Below are 22,200 nucleotides of genomic sequence, written 5' to 3' on the forward strand. Positions count from 1 at the left end.
TCAAGTAGCTATCCAACTCATCTGGTTGGGAAATTATCTAGTACTCACCCTCAGCACTCTCAACTGCTGTAAGAGAGCTAAAGCCCTGAGTGAGGTTTTCTGTTATTTTTTTAAGCCACTGCATAATGCATTTGGATATGTTCCTAAAAGAAACCCCACTACTTTCCAACATATTATGCATTCATTTGTTACTTGATTGACTTGGAGTTTTTTTTAACAACTTTAAAATTATTTTCAAACTTTAATTTTTTGTGGTTTAAACACCTTCAATTTAAGATCTAAAACATGGCATCATGGAATGGGGACTTTTACCCTCTAGCACTATTTGAGAAAAGTACATTTCATTTAATAGTTCTGTGGTTCTTAACCTCTTTTAGGATATAGACCTTTTGGAACTCTAATGAAGACAGTGGTGCTATATCCCAGAATCATGCAGTAGCAGAACATAGAAAGTCCTAAATATAAGTTAAAAACCAATAATCATGAAAATTCTATTAAATATCAAAGAAGTACAGTGGAACCTTGGTTCTCAAACATTTCTTTCCAGAAAACTGTTGAAGAAGTGATTTGTTCAAAAACTAAATTTCCTTTGTTTCCTGAGAGATCTGTGACTCCCACTTAGCAAGAGGTAGGGAGACTGGGCATCACTGAGGCCTGCTCTTGCTTGTTTGAGAGGATTTACGAAGTTGTGAAGCATACAGGTATCAGCATGAAAGGGTCGTCAGGTAGAAAATTAAGACCCAAAGTTTGGTTAGACAACAGACATTTTTTCAATGAACAACTTGATCGAGAACCAAATTGTTCAAAAACCAAGACATTAGAGAATCAAGGTTTGACTGTACTTAGTATTTATCTAGATAGTCACTTTGTTTACTCATAGATGATAAGCCCTAGGGAAACAAATGAGAGAGAAAATAGACCCAACTGGGCCTATCATGTCTCTGAAAATTTCTAGAGAAAGTTAAATCTTTCCCTTCCCTTAAAAGTACTAAGTTCAAGACAGTGGAGCAGATATCAGCATTTGAATCCTGTCTCTCCTGAGAGTCCATTGAAATAAAAATTACCAAAACAATAAAGAGAAGCAAATGGTCACTGGTAAACAAGAAATTTCCAAAAATCTGGAAGTTAGGAAGTAGATGGGAGTGAGCTAAAGGAAAAAACAAGCCAAGAAGCTGTAGCCTAGAGTATACTGAGCTAGGAACTAGATCAGCCCAACAGATCTCCAGAGAAGACTCAGACTGAGATAATCAGAAATGAAAATTGGGACTGAAAACAAGGAAAGTTAATTAAGTGACTATAAATAAGGAACTGCTTGGTTCCTTATTTCACTATGCTCCTACCCTGCTTCCTGCCCCCACTTAACTATGCTCCTACCCTGCTTCCTCTCCCTACTTCCATTCAAGCAGCCTGCATTTTCCCCACTGTAAAATAGTTCTAGAAAGAAATTGGAACTAGGTGTTTGGGGAAAGCTGAGGCTTCTAGTTGTGAATGTTGATTCTCCAAAAAGTCTTTTCCATTCTAGAATCAGGATTCTACAGCCTTATAGCTTAGTTCCCCACCTACTCACCCTAAAGTGCAGTATAAGAATACACTCATCCTAGTCTGCCCTGCCCTACACCCCGAATTAATAACCATTTTAATTAATTGATGGCAAATCCTGCTGGCATTTACTTTTTACAAGGATAGTTCCCCTGTTCTTCTGCACTGAATGTGAATGGACAACCACGGATTCTTTGACAAGTGAGAAAAAACAGCAGCATGAAAGAAAATGAACAAATCTAGTAGAAAACTTAGTCCTAGAGAGAAGAGAGGTAATTTAAGAAACAGAAGAAAATTTTTTTTTTTTAAGATTTTATTTCTATTTATTTCTAGAGAGGGGAAGGGAGGGAGAAAAAGAGGGAGAGAAACATCAGTGTGTGGTTGCCTCTTCCGCACTCCCTACTGGGAATCTGGCCTGCAACCCAAGCATGTGCACTAGACTGGGAATCGAATCAACAACCCTTTGGTTTGCAGATTGGCACTCAATCCACTGAGCCACACCAGCCAGGGCAGAAGAAAGTGTTTTAAATTATCTTATTAATATACTCAGAACAATAAAACTGTAAACTATTTTAAAAAGAAAAGAAAAACCTTTTTGAAACTGAAATATTGCTGAATTAATTTTTTTCCAAAAGAACTAGAAAATATCAAGAAAGTCTCTCAGAACATAGAACAAAAAGATAAAAACAGAAGGAAAAAGTTAAAAACTACAAGAGAACAATCTAGGGGGTTCAAAATTGTACTATTAAGAACCTCAGAAGAGAACTTAAAAAATAAAAGGGGTGACTGCTTAAAGGGTATAGAATTTCTTTCTGAGGTCATGAGCACGTTCTGGAGTTAGTGGTGATTGCTGCATAACCTTGTGCTTATACTAAAAGCTACTGAATTGTACATGTTAAAATTGTTAAAATGGTAAGTTTTATATTATGTGAATTGTATCTAAATTTTTAAGATATCTAAAAATGAAAGGAAGAGAATTGTTAAGATATAAATAGATGACTATTTTCCAGAGCTAAGGAGGGACTCACCTTTAAGAGTCGAAGGGCTCTCTGGGATCTTCTTTGTATTTCAAAATCTTATGAGGCTGTATCTAGATATAGAATTCATTTCACTTATTCTGTTCTTTGAAGTAATGATGGAAGTCATAGGAGAAAATCTTTATGATGAATTGTGGAGGAGGAAAAAGGCAAAAAAGATATTTAGAATTGAATAAAGCTATGAACCAAAGCTTTAGCTGTCCCTGTGTTCTACAAAAGGCTACTGCTTCGTGAGTAATCTCGAAGTTCTGTGGGGGATGGTGTGTTTACATTGGACATATTTAAATAATGTGCCTCTGTGACCTCCAATACCAAGAGTTGGGGAAGAAATCCCCCTAGGAAGCTTCTGGTTTGTTACTGGTGTTTTTTGTTTGTTTGTTTTGATGGCACAGGAGGTAGTACAGGTCGGGTTTTTTTCTTTGTTGATTTATTTTCTAAATATGTAAAACCTGTTGCAAAACTTAAAAATTATTTTTAAAAGAAAAAATTTATAGAGAAGTCTTACTTTCATTCTGTCCCCACCAACCCAGCCTCCCACCCCACTGCTTATTAGTAACAATTTAAATTAGTTTCTGACCTATCCTCACAGCATTTCTTTTTGAAAGTATAAGCAAATACATACTACACATGTTCATATCCTGCTCGCTGCCACCCTTTCTTATGCAAAAATGCAGCGTACGGTATACCCAGCCTTAGATCTGGAGGTGTATCTGTGAATGATATTCAGATGTTAGTAGTATCATTTTCTTAATTTATTTCCTTTTTGTTTCTCATAACACTTTATACATGCATAATCACATTTATCACATTTTTATAGTTATTTTTATACAACTGTGTACTTCTGGGCCATGAATTAAGGAGGGACAGGAACAGATAATATTAAACTGTGTATCTGACGCTATAAGTGCTATATATGAGACTATTAATGGAATTGTTGCATATTCAGGCTGAGTAAATAAGGATATTAAAACTGTGAAACAGATAATTTAGTAGAGCTCATGATCCTCAAATCATTCCTTTGGGGTAAATCAAATCAATTTCCAAACTAGGAGTAGGGGTATTTTTAAAATTTTGGTATTAAAATATTTAGGACTTGAATATACATCTATAATTCTGAAACTGTGGTCATATTCTCAAAGTAGACTATACAAATTTGTTTGAGCCATAACATAGCTGGGTGGTACAGGCTGACCTACAGATCCTTTTGACTAAATAAGAAATTAGAAGATTCTTCTTCCTTATCTCACTCAGGGACCAGTCTTGTTTCTTTGTTTGGGTACTTACCATTTTTAGAGTTTTGTGGTTGTCTTTGGTACAAATCTGAGATCTCTGCAGTTTTACAAGTTATAAGACCTTTTGGAGAATGATTTAATTTCTGTAAGTATGAGTTTCTTCTGTAAAATAAGGATGATAATACTTGTATTGCAGGATTGTAAAAAATACATAAGGTAAGGTGGTGAGGCCTAAGTGCCTAATGTAGTACCTGGCATATAGTAAATTTCCAATAAATGTTAGTTTCAGTCATCTTTTCCTTCCCTCTTCTACCTGCCAGGATATCACCTTACACAGACTTTTGATATCTTTCAAAATGACCCATGCTTCTAAAGTGCCTGCCTTCCTTTCTTCCCGTGGTGAGAATTCTTACTCTCTCAGCATAACTGTCTCAGCTAGGTAGTAGAAGAAAAATAAGATGATTCAACCTGATGATTAAATAACAATTTTAAGAGATGTATTTTTTTTACTCAAGTCTTTAGTAACATTTTTGGTAATAAAACAAAATTTATTTTAGCAAAAATCATTCAGTCAAGGTGCGAGAAAGATAGTTTTAGATTTGGAGGGTAAACCCAGGTGGTTGTCCCAGGAACCAGTTCTACTCTGTTGGTACTTTCCTTTCATGTGAACTCACAGATTGTGTAATAGCATTCGGGTTTTTCTTTTTCTTTTCATTTCTTTCCTTTCAGTGAGCTACAATGACAGCTCTTTTGTGGGACAAGGGAGAAAAGGGTAGAAACCATATGTGAGTTATTTTTAAATGCTTGCATTTATTTGATGGTGGGCGTACCATCTTATTCTGGAAGTCAATAAAACTTAGAACTTAATGAAACCGCACTGTGGGAGAAATCCCACTACTCCGTAGGAGGAATGGCACTATCTCCCAGACCAAGGGGACATGCTATTCTAAAGGGAACAGCCTCATCCCTTGCTTGCTTTCATTTATTCTTCTCTGTGGATTATGAGTGTAATTGACTTTATTTATATGGTTTTTCTTTCGGTTCTTGGGTGGAAGAGGCTGCATGGATTAGATAAAGATAGTGATCCTGTGAAAGGACTGTATCAAGTGGAGCTGTCTGTATTTTAAATAAAAAGCAAGATATACACTTTGGTAGTGCAAATCTTCAGTTTAGATTAATGGCAAAATGACAGTGTAGGAGTCTTATGTAACAGTGCAGATCTGGCTAGATGATGATTGTCCTGGGGTAGGTATATGATTATAATGCTAATTCTATATAGTTTGTTATTTTATTCCCTGATGTTAAAGGAGCAGAAAGTATTCAGCTAAAAAATCTCTTCCCCCATACATGCAGCCAAAAAAAATTTTGTTCTCTCTAGTTACTGATTCATTTTTAACAACTTCCTCCCATCCCTGACAAGAGTTATGCCTACTCATTATTCACATCTTAATGAGAATTAATTCATACCACATGAACATCTATAGAAAAAATAGGTACTTCATAGAATTCGGAGTTTTTATTGATACAGAAGAAGACGTGAGTAAGGTAGTCCATTGTAGCATAGCCAAAAGTCAACTTGGAGGACTGGGGGCACCTTAGGTGTGGAGAGAGGGAGTGGTAAGAAGGCAGGAAATAGGAGATTATTTATAATAAGAGATGAAAGGATCCAAAGACAAACTTTTCAGTTTAGCTTGACATTCTGGTGGCAGGAATGGGCCCCTGAAAATTCTATATGATGTCTTTAGCCTGAGTGCCATAGAGTTGTATGTGGCTGAGTTGAAATACAGATATTAGTTTGGAAGCCCTAGGCAAATCCAATACAGCTCACTGATTTTTCTTCTGTTTCCTTCCTATCTTTTATAGGAAGAAGGTAGAAAAGAGAAATGGCATAAAAGGCAGTGAAGGAGAGAATATATCTCCACTTTCCTTCCCAATTGATTTTTATAGACCTCTGAAATCTGTCTTTAGATGTGTTCTATATATAGTTCTTTGAGGTAATAGAAAGACAAGTGTTACATAATTTAAGGGAAATGTATTCATTATTGGCGTCATAGCATTAGCAAAGTTGACAGTTATGGTAGGCCAGTACATCTAAGCAATACTCACGAAAAAGCAAATATACTTGGAGTGAGCATGGTTTTACATAGTTGAAGCAAATTATCACTCATTCACTGAACAGGCATGCAGTAGTTACCCATTCAGTGAATGAACAACAGGATAGTGTGGGGAGACAGAGAGTAAATATGTATACGAACACAACATAATTATAAATTGCATTAAATGTTATAAAGAGAAAGAATAAGGTGCTATGATGGAGAATAACAAAGGAAGACAGAAAAGAATTCAATATTTTTCTTACCTTGAAAACCTCTAGTGTTGGCAATTTGTAGCTGTGTTACACTGTTTGGTAAACATTTTTTTATATTTTATATTACTAGCAAAACTTGATAACCATCTGTTTTCTCCCATTTAGTATTTTCTCTTACCATTTATTGGCCATTCAAACCAAAACTGTTTATTCACATTGTGTGTGAAATTCATGGTTGACTGTAAACATGTTTATATTTCAGCTGAATAAAAAGACCCAAGTGATATTATAACAAAAAACACATTCACTTATTCTTATTCCCTCCTCCAATACTATATCCAGCCAAGTGGAGTGATTTAATTATTTGTGTGTAAAGTACAAAATATGTTAGAACTACTATAATAATAGGTTTTCTAGAATTTCAGTAAAAACCTCTTTTAAGAGTTTTTCATATTTGCTAAATTTCCATCTAGTCAAGTTTACCTAAAGCTAATGGGGCAGTAACTTTCACAGTAATCTAGGGTTTCAATTGTGAAAGTTCCTGTGTCTGCTTTAGAAAGTGAAAAATATAAATATGATATGTACTCTTTTGTCTTGAAAAACTTTATTGTAATGTGAACAGAGAGCAACCCAAAGCACGGATGAGAAGATTGGAGCAAGTCATAATTTCATTGTTGATTGAAAACTTCCATCTCTGTTAAATGTTGTGGGGAAAAAATATATCTTGCCTATGTTTATCTGCATTCCATCATGTTAAAAATACTAGGAAAAATATTTAAACACTAATTAGTCCTATTCATATTTCACCAAAATTTAATTTATTAACAATGAAAGAACTTTTTGTTCTTTTTGTCAGAATAAATAACCATATTACTATTTACTGTTAGTATTTTTAGCTATGTAGTATTATATGTGCCTTATACTTCTTAATTATAAATCTCCACCCTAACAATCAACTTAAAATTTTGGGTGTTTTCTCCTTTTTACATTTATCAATTTTCTGGCTCAAAGACATTTTATGGGTAATTAGAATAAAAACTAACAGATGAATGTCTTTGCTTTTCACCAAGGGAACTAGCTGTGAGGTACATTCCTTATTAATTGGCGGAAAAGGGATAGCATTGATAGCAGCCTCTTAACATGTCATTTGGGAATTTCTAGGAATCAGCTGAATTCCATTACTATTAACTGTAGGTAGGCATTCGGATCCTTTTTATGCTACTCTCTTGGGTGAAAACTGTGTTATGGAAAACAGCATTTTCAGCTCCAAGTGGGCCTTTTAAGTGTAGGAACCCTCTTTGCCAAAGAACTGTGTTTATGTTTTAGTTTAACTTTTATTTTACTTTATCTGAAAGTTCACAAAAAGGTAATTTTAAATGTCTAGGTAAATTATCACTGGGATGTGGGCCCCCCAAATTTATTGTGTGCATGACACACATGCCAAATTTGTCTGAAATATATCGTGCCCAATATGTCTGAAACATTGCATAGGACATAGTTATACTAAAATTTTATTTGTTTTTTTATATGAAAAGCAAGTTTAACTGGGCATCCAGAATTTTATCTGGCAGACCTACTCGGGTAACTATATAACATCATCCAAACCAGGACACTTTTCAGAGTGAAATGGGGCACTTATTTTTTTTAATCCTTACCACATATTTATTAATTTTAGAGAGCGAGAACGTAAGAGGGAGAGGGAGGGAAACATTTATGTGAGATAGAGGAAGGGAGAGGGGGAGGGAGGTGGGGGGGGAGAGAGAGAGAGAGAGAAAGGAAAAGAAAGAAACATCAATCAGTTGTCTCCTGTACTCACCTGGACTGGGGATCAAACTTGCCAGCTAGGTATGTGCCCTGGCCAGGGATTGAACCCGCACCTTTTGGTATATGAGATGACACCCTAGTCCACTGAGCCACCCATTTAGGGCTGAAATGGGGCACTTTTAATAATTACGTGAGGACAAAAGCAGACATTGGGGCTATTGCGGGAAAACTGGAAAGTATGTTCAACAATAATAGGGGATTTGAAAGTATTTTTAATTATCCATTACAGATTTTCACAAGCAACCAAATCTCTGTGTCATTAACTTGTGTAGCTATGAATATAAATGTAATGTATATTGCTTTATAATTTTATATTTAAAATTTGATTAAGGCACCTTAAAAACTGGTGGTCTAATTGCTAGTTTAATCTTGACATTTCTGTTTTTGGAAGCATTTGAGAAGAATTGGTATTTTTTTAAATACCAATTTTAAAGAGAATTAAAGTTCTTTTGTGAGTAAAATGAAGCTCCCACTAGTACGTGAGACTTTACAGTTTAAATTTTTAAATTATTTCTTTTCTTTACATTACTTATATTTTACCATCAGCAGTTATAACTTAAGAAATTCATGTTTTCTGCCTTGTATTTGACTGAATTCTTCTCTTTCATCCTACTTACTCTTTGGGGGGGGTATTTAATAAATACAGTAGTCCCCCCTTATCTGCAGGGGATATATTCCAAGACCCTCAGTGGATACCTAAAACTGTGGATAGTATCAAACCCTGTATATGCATACCTATGATAAAGTTTAATTTATAAATTAGCCACACCAAGAGATTAACAACAATAAAAAATAATAAAGCAGAACGAACAGTTGTAACAGTATACTATAATAAAAGTTATATGAATGTGATATTTCTCCCTCTCCCTCCCCTCCCCACCTCTCTCTCTCTTTCTCTCTCTCTCTAACTGATCTGATAACTAAGAGGACTACTGATTGACTAATGGCCAGGAAGCTTATATAGCATGGTTATGCTGGACAAAGGGATGATTCATGTCTTACGTGGGACAGAGTGGGGCAATGTGAGATTTCATCATACTACTCAGAACGGTGCACAATTTAAAACTTATGAATTGTTTATACCTGGAATTCTCCATTTAATATTCTCGGACAGAGGTTGTTTGTGGATAACTGAAACCACAGAAAGCAAAACTGCAGATAATGGGTGACTGTGTTAACCTATTGTTCATATTTAGCTTAACCATCTAAATTGTATAGCCTTTTATCTTACCTTGCTGAACATAACTTCGTTCTAAAAATTTATTATAAGTATTTTAATACCTGCTGCATGCCAGCCACTCTGCTGAGTGCTATAGTAAATACGACTTGGAATGTAACTTGGCCATATCCTCTAGGAGCTTAAAGTCTGGACATACTTTGGATGTCTCTACACAACTTTGTATATTTCAGCTGGTCTTTTCTCTGTCTTCTTTAGCCCCGCGTCTCTTTTGAAGTATGATCATTATTAGTATGTCAGGAATAGGCATACCATGGTTTTGAATAGTAATTGTTTTTTGTTTTACTCCAACATTTGTTCTGTTAATGCCCAAGATTTTATTGGAGTTTCTTCTAAATTGATGAGGTGTCTTCAGGAAACAGCTTATAACTGCTAGATAATTTTCCTGTGTTGCAATTTATAGGTTGGATAAAAGTGTACTAAAGTCCAGGATACCTGAACTGCCTAGAACCTTTGAGCAATGAGTCGACCCAGATAACAGTTTTCCAGATTCTTTCACCTGTTAACACTTAACAGGATTAATGTCTGTTGTCTCTAAAGGAAAAATTTTCTTTAAAAGTCTTTTCTTGTTTTGAGTGTCAACAATTGTTTTATATAATAATATTGGTTAATTATTTTAGTATATATTTCACATTGCTTATTTTTTGTTATTTTGAAAAGACAAAATTATTTCTACTTTATATTCACATAAAATTATTTCTACTTTATATTCACATGGTAGAAAATTCATATGGTATAAAAGCATATATAGTTCAAAGTCCTTTCTCTTCACCCATTTTCCTCGTAACCAGTTTTTTATCAGTATGTTGTATATCCTTCCAGAGAGTACATGTACAGATTATTATTTACATATATTCTACCTTTTCACACAAATGATAACACTATACACAGTTATGTACTTTGCTTTTTTTCACATAACTCTATATTTTGGAGATTATTCATTATCAGAACATAATGAGCCTTATTAATTTTTTACAGCTGCATAGTATTCCAAGTTATAACCTCTACTAATTGCTTTTTTATTGGTTTAAATTATTTGATATTATATACAATGCTTGATGAATGCTTACTGTGACTCAATTGTCAAGAGTGTGTATGTCATTCCTAGAAGAGGAATTCCTGGGTCAGAGCACCCTCATGAACACTTGCATGCATAACAATGTGTTTGTTCTTATTTAATCTCAAGGTAATACATGTTTGTGGTTAAAAACGTAAAACATTTCAAATGTTACCAAAAAGAATAAAGTGAAAAATAAATTCTCCAAGCTCCTACTCCCACTTCCCAGATGTAATACTTTATCTTTCTACTAGTTATCATTTTCCTATTTTTTCTTTTTTTATATATATAAATGGTTGTATGATATTCCATTATATGTGTGTGCATACCATAATTTATCCATTAAGTTCCTTATTGGTGAACATTTAAGATGTCTCTAGACCTTTTTGATACTACCAACAAAGCTGCAGCGAAAAACCCTGTAGGTATCTTTGCATATTGTGAATGTGTTTCTATCAGATTAATTCCTAGAATCAAGGAATACATACATTTTAAATTGTGATTAGTTTTGCTAACTGCTCCCCAAAAAGATAATGCCATTTGATTCTTCCACCAGTATATCCTTGCTGATTCTGGTTATTATCCAACTCCTTAATCTTTGCCAATTTAGTAAGGGTCCAAAAGAAAATTTATTCTTATTGAATTTCTTGTATTTTGATAAACTGGCCATTTCTGTTTATTTTCTGTATATTACTATTTATGACCTTCATTCATTTTTCTAATGGGTTATTCACTTTGTTATGATTTGTAAGTGTACTTGTCTGTTAGGAAACTAGTCTGTGGTCATGTGTGTTACAAATATTTTTTTCTCGGTTTTTCCCATGTGTATGGTCTATAAATATACATAATTTGACCCTAAAGAGATGAGGGAAGGGTGGGGAGTGGTAGAAGCGAATTAGTGGGGGATTCAGATCAAACTACTAAACCCTTTTTAAAGAAATATATATAAAAAATACATATATAGTATACCTAAAACTAATATAATATGTCAATTATACTTCAGTTTTTTTAAATGTTCTATATTAAACTATTTTTAAAGAAAAACATGACAAAAATATCGTGCTTTTATCTTCTTAGAGGAAAGGAGATCTAAATAAATTAAAGATTGTACAGTATTTAGTTTGTGTGAGGTATAATAACCACGCTGCAAATACATTTGTTTTTTTTTATATCTTTCCCTTCAGAGGTTTTATCAGCTATGATTAGTGTGCTGTTGGTGTATATACTTATGGGATTCCTCCTATATGAAGCTGTCCAAAGAACCATCCATATGAAGTATGAAATAAATGGAGATATCATGCTTATTACTGCAGCTGTTGGAGTTGCCGTTAACATAATGTAAGTTCTTTAAAAAAAAAAATTTAATAGGCTTTTTTACTTTTTAAAGCAGTTTTAGGTTCACAGCAAAATTAAGAGGAAAGTTCAGAGATCTCCCACATACCCCTTGCCCTTACGTTTGCACAGCCTCTCCCATTGTCAGAATCCCTTACTAGAGCGCTGTGTTTGTTACAATTGATGAACTTACACTGACACACCATAATCACCCAAAGTCCATAGTTTATATTAAGGTTCACTCTTGGTGTTGTACATTAATGGGTTTGGGTAATGTATAATGGCGTGTATCCACCATTGTAATAGCATACACTCTATATTGTTTTCACATAAACATTCTCAAATAATGTGAACTTAGAGACTGTTACACATGCATTCAGTAATAGACAGTGATATTTTCATATATTTATAAATTATATAGTCCATCAGTTTTTCTTATAAATGTTTATAAAACACTGTTGAAATTATAAATTCCTCATTAGCTTGCTCAGGTATACTGAAGTTTAACTGACAATTAGGAATTTAAGTAGGACAAAGATTTTTTATTTAATTTTTAAAATACTTTTACATTGAGATTTTTTTAAACTACCAACTTTTTTCCTAAAAACTATGGATCAAGAGTCAGTAAACTTTTTCTGTAAAGGGCCAGATAGTAAATATTTAGGATTTTAGTGCCACACAGTCTCTTTTGCAGCTACCCTGCTGTTATAGAACAAAAGCAGCCCAAGGTCAGTAGGTAAACAAATGAGCATGGCTGTATTCCAATAAAACTTTAGTCACAGTCCTGGTCAAGTGACTTGGTTGGTTGAAATGTCATCCTGTACACCAAAAGATTTCAGGTTCCATCCTCAGTCAGGGCACATAGCTAGAGTGCAGATTCAATCCCTTGTCCGGTCGTGTATGAGAGGCAACAAATTGATCTCTCTCTCTCTCCCCCTGTCTCTCTCTCTCTCTCTCTCTCTCTCCCTCCCCCCCCCACCTCTTTCTTTCTCTGCCTCTCTCCACCCCTCTCCCTCCCTCCCTCCTGCCCTCCTTCTTGCTCTCTAAAATCAATCAGCATATGCTCAGGTGAGGATTTTTTTTAAGTTTATTTACAAAAACAGGCTGTGGGCCAAATATGGTCTATAGACCATGGTTTGCTAGTACCTGTCTAGTGGCTTCCATTCATACTTAGAATAGAATCAGAGTCCTTACCATGGCCTTTTTTTCTTTTTAAAGATTTTATTTATTTATTTTTAGAGGGGAAGGGAGGGAGAAAGAGAGGGAGAGAAAAACCAATGTGTGGTTGCTTCTCACACTCCCCCGCTACTGAGGACCTGTCCCACAACCCAGGCATGTGCCCTGACTGGGAATCAAACCCACAACCCTTAGCTTCTCAGGCAGGCACTCAGTCCACTGAGTCACATCAGCCAGGGCACTGTGGCCTTTTCAAAAAGAACCTGTGTACTGCTCCAACTCACTTGCTGTCATTATTGCTCACTTTATGCTAGCTACAATGTGAGCAATGGCTGCCTTGCTTTTTTTAAGCATAGAACACATTTTCATCTCAGGGCCTTTGCCATGATACTGCTTCTGCCTAGAACACTCTTCCACCACAAGTTGCTTCTGGACTTCATTCAAGTCTCTGCTCAGATGTTATCTAAGAGAAGGCTTCTCTGACTGCCCTCCCCCTCACTCTCCATCCTCTTGCAGTGCTTTATTTTTTTCTTCAAAGCATTTTCACAGCCTAGCAGTACATTAGGAATTTATTTACTTCTCTGCCTCCTCTTCTAGAACAAAAGTTCTATGGGGATAGGGATCTGTCTTTCTCATTCGGTCTTTTGACCCTGGCACCTAACATAGTACCTGATGCATAATAAGTTCTCAAATATTTAGTACATGAAGGAGTTCCATGTCCCCTCATTCATATCTGATTAGTCACAAATATTTTTATGAATAGTGTCAGAAAGAATAATAATGTTTTCTTTTATTTTTAACAGAATGGGGTTTCTGCTGAACCAGTCTGGTCACCATCATGCCCATTCCCACTCCCTGCCTTCAAATTCTCCTACAACAGGTTCTGGGTGTAGACACAGCCATGGGCAGGATAGCCTGGCAGTGAGGGCTGCGTTCGTTCATGCTCTGGGGGACTTGGTACAAAGTGTTGGTGTGCTAATAGCTGCATACATCATACGATTCAAGGTAATACGATTGCTAACTTTTCTATTTTAAAATATATTTAATTTCAACATTAAAACTAAAGATAATTTTCTTTTATCAGTATACTGATCCCTAGTGCTAGTCCTATTCATTTTGCCTTTATGCAAACCTAGCTGAGCCACCAATCTATGTAGCTCTCTTGTTAGTGCTGAACACAATAGTCACCATATCATGAGGCAGCTTACCTGTGGTTGGCTTTGGTAGTGCCTTCTCTGGAGAACTCAAGTTTAAGCCTTGTCACATAACTGACAGGTACTTGAATGTACATGTAGTGAAATCCAGAGATCTAAGTTCTAGTGTTGGCTCTGCCATTAATGCTTTGACCTTTAGAGCAAGTCCCACAACTCTAAACTCGAGCTTCCTCCTCTTTAAAATGGGGGGCTTAAATCCAATGGATGACTTCTAAAACTCCTTCTAGCTCTGATATTCTGTGGTTCTGGGTGGAAGATTTGGAGAAGGCACAGAGGAAAATAATAGTACAAACCATTTCACTTCTGACACTAGATCCGATGAGGAAAGGTATATAAATAATCTAGGAAAGAGTTTCTCAATTGCAATGTCCGAGTTTTAACGGTATTCTGCAGTCCTGCTAAGAGCAGAGCACAGAGTTTGCCTTACTTTGCTTTACAGTCTATTCTACGTCTGTCAGTCTTTAATCACACAGTGTTGATCTATCACCTTACAGCCAGAATACAAGATCGCTGATCCCATCTGTACATATGTATTTTCATTACTTGTGGCTTTTACAACATTTCGCATCATATGGGACACAATAGTTATAATACTAGAAGGTAAGATCTCACTAATGTCACCACTGCGGATTTATTACTTCCTTAAGTCAGACTTGGGGTGGGAGGAGACACTTTAGTATAGGAGCCATGTCTTTCCCTTTCTTTTCTCTTTTTTCTTTCCTTCCCTTTTCTTTTTTACTGATACTTATTAGGCTACAGTAGCACAGCCTTACATATATATATAATGTATAAGAATCCATGCTCTTTCCCATATGTTACCCATTTGATCCTAATAATAGCTAAGAAAAGAAGGTAAGGCAGACATTATTATCTCCATTTACCAACAAGAAAATTGAGGTTCAGAGGAGTAGCATAACTTGATTAAGGCCATGCTGCTAATAAACTATGGAACTAGGACCAGAATGAAACTCTTTGATTCTTAATGCGAGCATGTTTAATAATTTATCTATTAATTTATTAATTTCAATTTATCTTGCTATTTTGTTATACTTTCAGCATCCCTGCCTTACTAATACTATGTATAAGCATGTAAATATGAGTTGTCAACAGCAGGCTAACCATCATTGGATGCTCCTTTTTCTATTTTTGTCTATCCTAGCTTCTTTGTTAAATGGCATATTCTGGATTGATTAATTTTCCTTTTTAGTGAGAATGAACAGTTCTAAAATATAATAAAATAATAAATAAAATATTTATTAACCTTTTGTGTATAACCTTTTGTGTATATCCTATGTGTGTGCATGGTTTATCTTAAAGTATTAATATATTTTAAAGTGAAACAAATTTGGCAAAGCCAGTTGGTTTAATTTGGGGGAAAAAAATCCTACCAGTAATGTATAACTTTTTTCCCAAAAATAAACTTTACTTATAAATGATATATTCTGAATTAATAGGTGTACCAAGGCATTTGAATGTAGACTATATCAAAGAAGCCTTGATGAAGATAGAAGATGTTCATTCAGTGGAAGATTTAAATGTTTGGTCTCTCACTTCAGGAAAACCCATGGCCATAGTACACATACAGCTAAGTATGTGGCTGACGGTAAATATTGGGGTTGGTGGGCTTCTGTCTTTGGATTAAACATCTGTGCTTATAGTTGAATAAGAAGACTTTTCTGCTGGAAAGACTTTTTGTAAGGAAGGTGCAGACTCTTCAAAAAGTGAGTTGCAGGTCAATATTTATAGTAGAGCAATAATTTTTTATCTCTTTGAGATGAAACACTACGAATAGATTTTTGCCTACAGATTAAAGACATTAAGTACATGCCCTGGCCAAGTGCTTCAGTTGGTTGCAACATCACCCCACATACACCAAAAGGTTGCAGGTTTGATCCCCAGTCAGGGCACATGCCTAGGTTGGGAGGTCAATCCTCTGTCAGGGCGCACACAGGAGGCAACCGACTGATGTCTCTTTCATGTTGATGTTTCTCTCTCACATCTCTCCCCCTCCCCCCAAAAAAATCAATAAAACATATCCTTGAGTGAGGATTTTAAAAAATAAGGGCATTAAGTATGTTTTCCATGCTTTTTCTACATAAGAAAAGCTAGAGCCTGTTTTTATTTCTTTAAATCATTTCGCAGATGCCTTTTTATTTTTTATCAAAATAATACATGTATGAGGTTTTCTTTTAAAGTACAAAAGTTGAAAGACCTGTAATTGATGTCTAGATTTCTTTCTCTGCCTGAGAGTGGACTAGAGAGATTGAGATAATGAGAAGCCTATCTGGCTTTGTAAACTGACACACTTCTTTAACAGAATAACTTAAAAGGGTAGAAATCAAACTCATAAAATATGTTCACAGTATACTAAGATTGTTTTTCCCCTGTGTCTTATTCAGTAATGTGCAATGTACAATGAACAGTAACAGTATTTTCTTGACATTGCAGATCCTGGAAGTTCATCTAAATGGGAGGAAGTACAGTCCAAAGCCAAGCATTTATTACTGAGCACGTTTGGTATGTATAAATGTACTGTTCAGCTTCAGAGTTACAGGCAAGAAGTGGACAGAACTTGTGCAAACTGTCAGAATTCCAGTTCCTAATTTTAGACATGTCGGGGACGACTGCCTTCCTCACCCTGCAGTCAGAGACTTGAGAGCAATAAACGCACACCAAAACGGGAAAGTGGGGTCCTGACAGCCGTGTCCATGTCAGGCACCGGGCTCGCAGACAGTCGGCCTGAGAGTGCTCGTTTCTGTCGAAAGGTAAAATGAGACCTCACCATGATTTTTAGATGAAGATGTTTCCAAAACACTGTTTACAGAACGAGATGTGACTCTACAGATACCTCAGAGAAGACAATCCAAGATGATACTTCATTAAATACAACAGAGTGTATGTCATAAAGGAAGCATCAAGAATTCTGTATTTGCATTTAAAAATCCTTTTTAAAGCCCATTTTATATCAAACTCATGCTGGAAAACTGAATTTTTAAAAACATAACCTTGACACTCAGCTTCTGGAATTTGACACCCAACTCTCTTTTTACAGAAATTATTTCTCAACAGATTTCAGAAAGTACTAGTAATTATCCAGAGTGGAATAAGCATGTATTCCTAAGTGTTTCAGAAATGTTTTTCTTCACAAATAAGTCTTAATGCTATTGTTGTACCTTACAAACAAGTTTTTCCAAATGTTATAGGGTTTTGAATCCCAAAGTTAATGCTTTTGGTTATTTGTAATCTTATCAGAACCGAATCTTTGTCACTGTCATTAAATTGCTTAGGAAATATTTTCAGTATTATTCTGAATGGCAGAAGTTAATCTTAAATTGAAATTACTATATGATAATTTAAACAAAATACAGACACAAGGATGGGGTATGAAGAGTCAGATTTAAGTCTTCTTGAAACCACTTTTATTGTTCATAGAATTTATCTTAAGAACAGCAAGAGACTGCAAAATGTAAACAATGATGCTCTGTCCTTGTAAGAACTGCCTTATGTTTTATACAGAAAGCTTGCCTGGTACCTTGCTTCCTGCCTTCATACCAGTTAATCTGTGTGCGCCCTTTCAGGGTGGAACTCTGGAGGGCTGAGGATCAGATTGTGATACCCACCTCTTGCATGTAGATTAACTACATTCCTCCAGAGAGAATTTCTGTTTGATGATATGGGTTAGGGATTCTCCATGGACTGCGGAAACCATAAGATATAATTTTGAGGTTTTCTAGTAATACCATAGCAGAAAAGCTGAAAGGGATTGGGGGAAGATATTACTCTGAGAAGACAAAAATTTTAAGGATTTTTGACTCTGTGCGCGCGCGCGCGAGAGAGAGAGAGAGAGAGAGAGAGAGAGAGAGAGAGAGAGAATGTGTGTGTGTGTGTGTGTGTGTATGTTTCAAAGCACTGGAGTAGGATGAACATTAAATCTGTGTAGTAGGGAGGCTAAGCATAAGTCTCTAAACAGAAGGCAATGTAATCGGTAACAGTTGCATTAAAGAGGCAACTGTGAATATTCATGTTTCATTTTGCAACTGTTGGTTTTGCTCTTATCTTTGTGCAAGTTAGTAGTCCATTTTCAGCAGAGGATCAGAGTAAAGTAACAATGTACCAGACCGGTTGTGAGATGAAATCTTAGATCAGAAAACAGATGACTTAAAATTTAAGTAAAGATTATGAAACAGATTTCATCTTTATACCAAGTACCTCACTGTAAGTAAACCTAAGATAAAACCTGGGTTTACCTAAAAGATTGTTAAGAGTTGATGATATCCAACAAAAGGATCAATGGAGGTTAATGGTACCTAATAAAGCCCAGGGTTGGTTGAATTGAATTGCAAATTTTATAGAATTCTTACCGTGAATCCATTTAATGACAATTAGAATTTTTCAAAAATTTCAGGAGCATATAAACTGTTTAAATAAAAAAACACTCTTAAATATTGAAGGCAGGTAAGAATAAATGAGAGGCATGTCAGTGCACATCTGGGCATTTATGGCTTTGTGCATCTAGCAAGAGAAAGGAAGAGAATGTACATTATGTGGCAGTGAATATTCCCAGGTCTGCAGTTGCTTCCCGTATCTACTGAGCTCGTTTCTCGTAGACTTTCCTTTATCTTAAGTAGATATGCCTAACTTTTCATATCAACTAGTTCCTTGAAAAATTATTGGGTAAAAGTCTAAAATCCATTTGAGGATTGGAAAGGATACCTTTGGAAAATGCGTAAACACTGAAAACTTTTGTAAATCTTAATTACTGTGTTCTATTTAAATTGGGTACACAAAGTTTTCTGTGCTTTTTTTTGTAGCAAGAACTACAGATTTTGTACTTTACTGGGTCTGTGAGATTTGATAATTGATAGGTTTAACTTTTTGTAACTAGACAAAAACTGCCCAGAAGGGTGTGCATTTAGCAGATGCAAGCAGGGACCGCCCAGCCTCTGACACACAGCCATTGTTCTGCCCTCCCGCACCACACCCGCGGCACCAGTTCCACCCCTCCGCCAGCTCGGAGAGCAAGGGCGTTCGTGTATCACGGTTCGTTTTGCTCTGGCAGAACAGATCATAACATAAACACTGGGCAGCTCTTCAGCGAGACATGTTTTAATTAATATTCGCAAATGATCGAAGTTGCGTACATAAACCTGTGTTTCACAACTCTGGCCAGATGTAGCCTTTTGATTTATTTTAGGAAAAGGCCTATTGTTTGTTGATGACCATGCTGCCTTAGAAATACAATGTGGGGAATGTAGTTGAACAAGGCATATTTCAGAGAGCTTTGAAATGCAGAACCAGAAGTGGCTGTAATTCCCACATACATTTTCCATTAGCTATGCCTGTGTAACGTGAGCCCAGATTCTCACAACCTGCAGCTTCCATCAGTGTTGTTTGCCAACTTACTGGATTTCTTAGTTTTCTTATTCTTTTTCAACACTGGATGCTTTATTTCCATTTTCTAAAACAGTGTTTCCTGATTTTAGGAGTCTCGGTGTTCTGGTTCTGTCTCCCGAACCCAGATGTCTCCACTGACAGTGTTTATCTTTCGTAGAATTTTCCCAGAATAGACATAGATGTGAACTCCCCTTTTATTTTAATGTGAGGAAAAACCATCTTTCAGAGACAATGCACCATTTATAAAAGTGTTTCTAGGTGGGGAAAACCTTTTTTTAAAAGCTGGTTGTTCCTGATCCAGGTCCTTTGCTCACTGAGTAAGGGCAATGGAAATAGACCACGCACAGGGGAAATCATTGTTAGTTAGACTCCGGCTTGTGCTTCTCCAACAGCCACTCTTACTATTTAGAAGAGATAATCATTCGCTTCCTAAGCAAGCACAATTAGCTAAATTTATTTTCTTTTTATGCATTTATATTAATTGGTTCATCATAAAGAATAAGATATTCTTACAGAATTTGAGCCCCTTTAAAATAAGCTTTTAGGCAATTTTTTTATTGACTGTACCTTACATACAGTAAATTTAGAGTTACAGAATATGTTCATAGGTATACGATTAGTTCACTTGATTCAGTTTGTCTTTGAACCACACTTAACTCATGAGCCATTGAGTATTAGTCACAAATGAATAGTGACACCTTGCTGTATGCTGTGTTGAGAGGAGGCAGTTCTGATCTCCACGTCACTGATTAAGCTTCATAGCTTTCTAATCAAAATACCATTTGCAAACTCGAACTGCAGATCTGTTATGTGAGTCCCCCAAGGCAGGGCTTCAGATTTGTTTTACAGATCAGCAATCAGGGATGTTATTCGTGGTGTTGGTAGGAGCACAGACGTTGGAGAGAAGAAATTGTGGGACTTCCGCAGTATTGAATCGTGCATGTGCATTCAGGCCAGCCTGTCACTGAATTCTGGCTGACAGAGGGTTTAGCCTGTTCTTTTCATCATACTGTGAGGACCTACGAACGGTTTCTGATTTTCTGCAAGATTGGAAAACATTTATGGAGACTTTCTCTGACAGTGTCAATTTAAATACTGCAATTAAAACTTTCTGAAATAACTGCAGCCGAAAATTGGAATGTGCCAGTGTGTCTGCTTTGCACCTGGAAGATACTGTGTATCTGGAAAGCTGTGTTTCTCTAAGTAAATACATTTTATTAAGTAAGCCATATCACAGTTTTAATAAATTGTATATACTTTTACATATACCCCTTCAGAAACCAGTATTTTGCATATGATTGATTTTAGAAAGTTTTTGAAGCTGGTGTTTGTCCATGTAATTTAAAAATCAAAGTATAGTATATGTATATGTACTGTATTTGCAACTTTTAAATTGTAATTTCCTGTACAATTATGAAATAAAGTATTGTTTTGTCATGTGGTTTATTAAAAAATAGAAATGTACAGTCCCTTAAATTAAATGTCCAAGTTTTTTAATTGATTAAGTAATAGTAGTAGGCCTTAAAAAGAAAAGCATTGGAAAATAGATAACCTGTCTAGTTTTATAATCTCAGGTTGCAATGCCTCCTTAGATGTTTAAGAAATGAACCTGCAAAAAAAAAAAAAAAAAAATCAGCTAGGATAAAAAGAGATATTAAAAGCACCTTCATCTTTTTAATGTCTATCAGTCACTTTTAATGTCCCTCGAGCCCCAGAAAGGAAAGAAAGGAGCCCCGAGAAAGCAAGATGGGCGAGGACCATCCTGAGGCCAGAGAGCAATGAGCGGATCACTCCGACCGAGAGTGTGGCTCGGGGTCCGCAGACTACGCCTCACGGGCCGAGTCTGGCCTGCAACCTATTTTGTGTGGCCCAGAGAACTGAGAATGGTTTTTAAAATCAAAATAATAATAATATTTTATGATGGGAAAATTCTATGAACTGTAAATTTCAAAGTCTGTAAAAAGAGGGCTACTTAAACACAGCCGCACTCATTCGATCATGTTGTGCTGCGGTGGCAGAGCGGTTACAGCAAATGTGAAATGTGCATCATCTGTCCCTTCATAGGAGAAGTGTCCCCCCCCCCCGCACCATGGGGTCACCATTGAAGGCCATCGCCACATACGCGGGTGTAGCAAGCCCTTCTCGAGCCCACTTAGAGGTTGCTGGGACTGGTCCACCTGAGGCTACCTGAGTCACCAGACGTTCTTTTCTTCCCTTCATCTTTTTCCTTTTCTTTATCCCCCTTGGAGTTTGGGGAAGAAATATAGAAGAGTAACAAGATTTCAAATATTAGCTATGTACCATATGCTTTATCTAATAGGCACTAACAAAGCAACTTTCTACCCAGAACACCATGATCACCAGAATCATCTAACAATACTTTTCATCATAAAGCTTTATTCAGTTGGTTTTGGAATTTTTCACTAAAGTTATGACAAAAATAAGAAATAAAAATGTATGTTAAGTACCTTACGTAGTTTCTACCAACTGAAAGCTTGCAAATGAAAAATAACATTTTATCTGCTAAATAAGATGAAAATTAGTTGTGAGGCTTTTAAAATAATGTTTTTTAAGGTTTTCCAGTTCCTAGGAAAAGAAAACTATTTTTGAAAATAGTAATAGTTTTAGTTAAGTTATAGGAGTAAATAAAGAGATGTTGCATGTTGTTTATCTACCTAGCTCTCTCTCTATTTTGATGTGTCATTTTTTTTGGTTCATATCAGATGCTAAAATAAAGTGTAACAGCCTCACAAGCTCTTGTTTATGCTAAACTTTCAGCTTTATTTAACATATTAGTAGAATTATGTTTTTGGCTATAAGTCAGTTTCAACTATTATCTAATTGCTATAA

The 22,200-nt window shown here is 35.8% G+C and overlaps 1 protein-coding gene across 5 annotated transcripts in view; it reads left to right on the plus strand.

The window, feature by feature from the left end:
• The window catches only part of SLC30A4 (solute carrier family 30 member 4), a 30,207-nt gene extending 9,376 nt beyond the window's left edge, over positions 1-20,831 (plus strand). Inside the window, exons 3-7 of one of the 5 annotated variants that reach the window (XM_054565465.1) lie at positions 11,419-11,572; positions 13,546-13,747; positions 14,451-14,556; positions 15,411-15,545; positions 16,405-20,831. In XM_054565465.1, the coding sequence (XP_054421440.1) occupies positions 11,419-11,572; positions 13,546-13,747; positions 14,451-14,556; positions 15,411-15,545; positions 16,405-16,559 (752 nt within the window). In that variant the 3' untranslated portion in view covers positions 16,560-20,831. Of the gene's footprint in view, positions 1-11,418; positions 11,573-13,545; positions 13,748-14,450; positions 14,557-15,410; positions 15,560-16,404 lie in introns of all 5 variants that reach the window. The other 4 variants (XM_054565466.1, XR_008528430.1, XM_054565467.1 and 1 more) reach the window with 4 other exon arrangements.
• The last annotated feature ends 1,369 nt before the right edge of the window (positions 20,832-22,200 follow it).

This window comes from Pteronotus mesoamericanus, unplaced genomic scaffold (assembly GCF_021234165.1).
Source record: "Pteronotus mesoamericanus isolate MK-2021 breed Mesoamerican mustached bat unplaced genomic scaffold, CSHL_Meso_final contig_164, whole genome shotgun sequence".
In the NCBI taxonomy this organism is placed as follows: domain Eukaryota; kingdom Metazoa; phylum Chordata; class Mammalia; order Chiroptera; family Mormoopidae; genus Pteronotus; species Pteronotus mesoamericanus.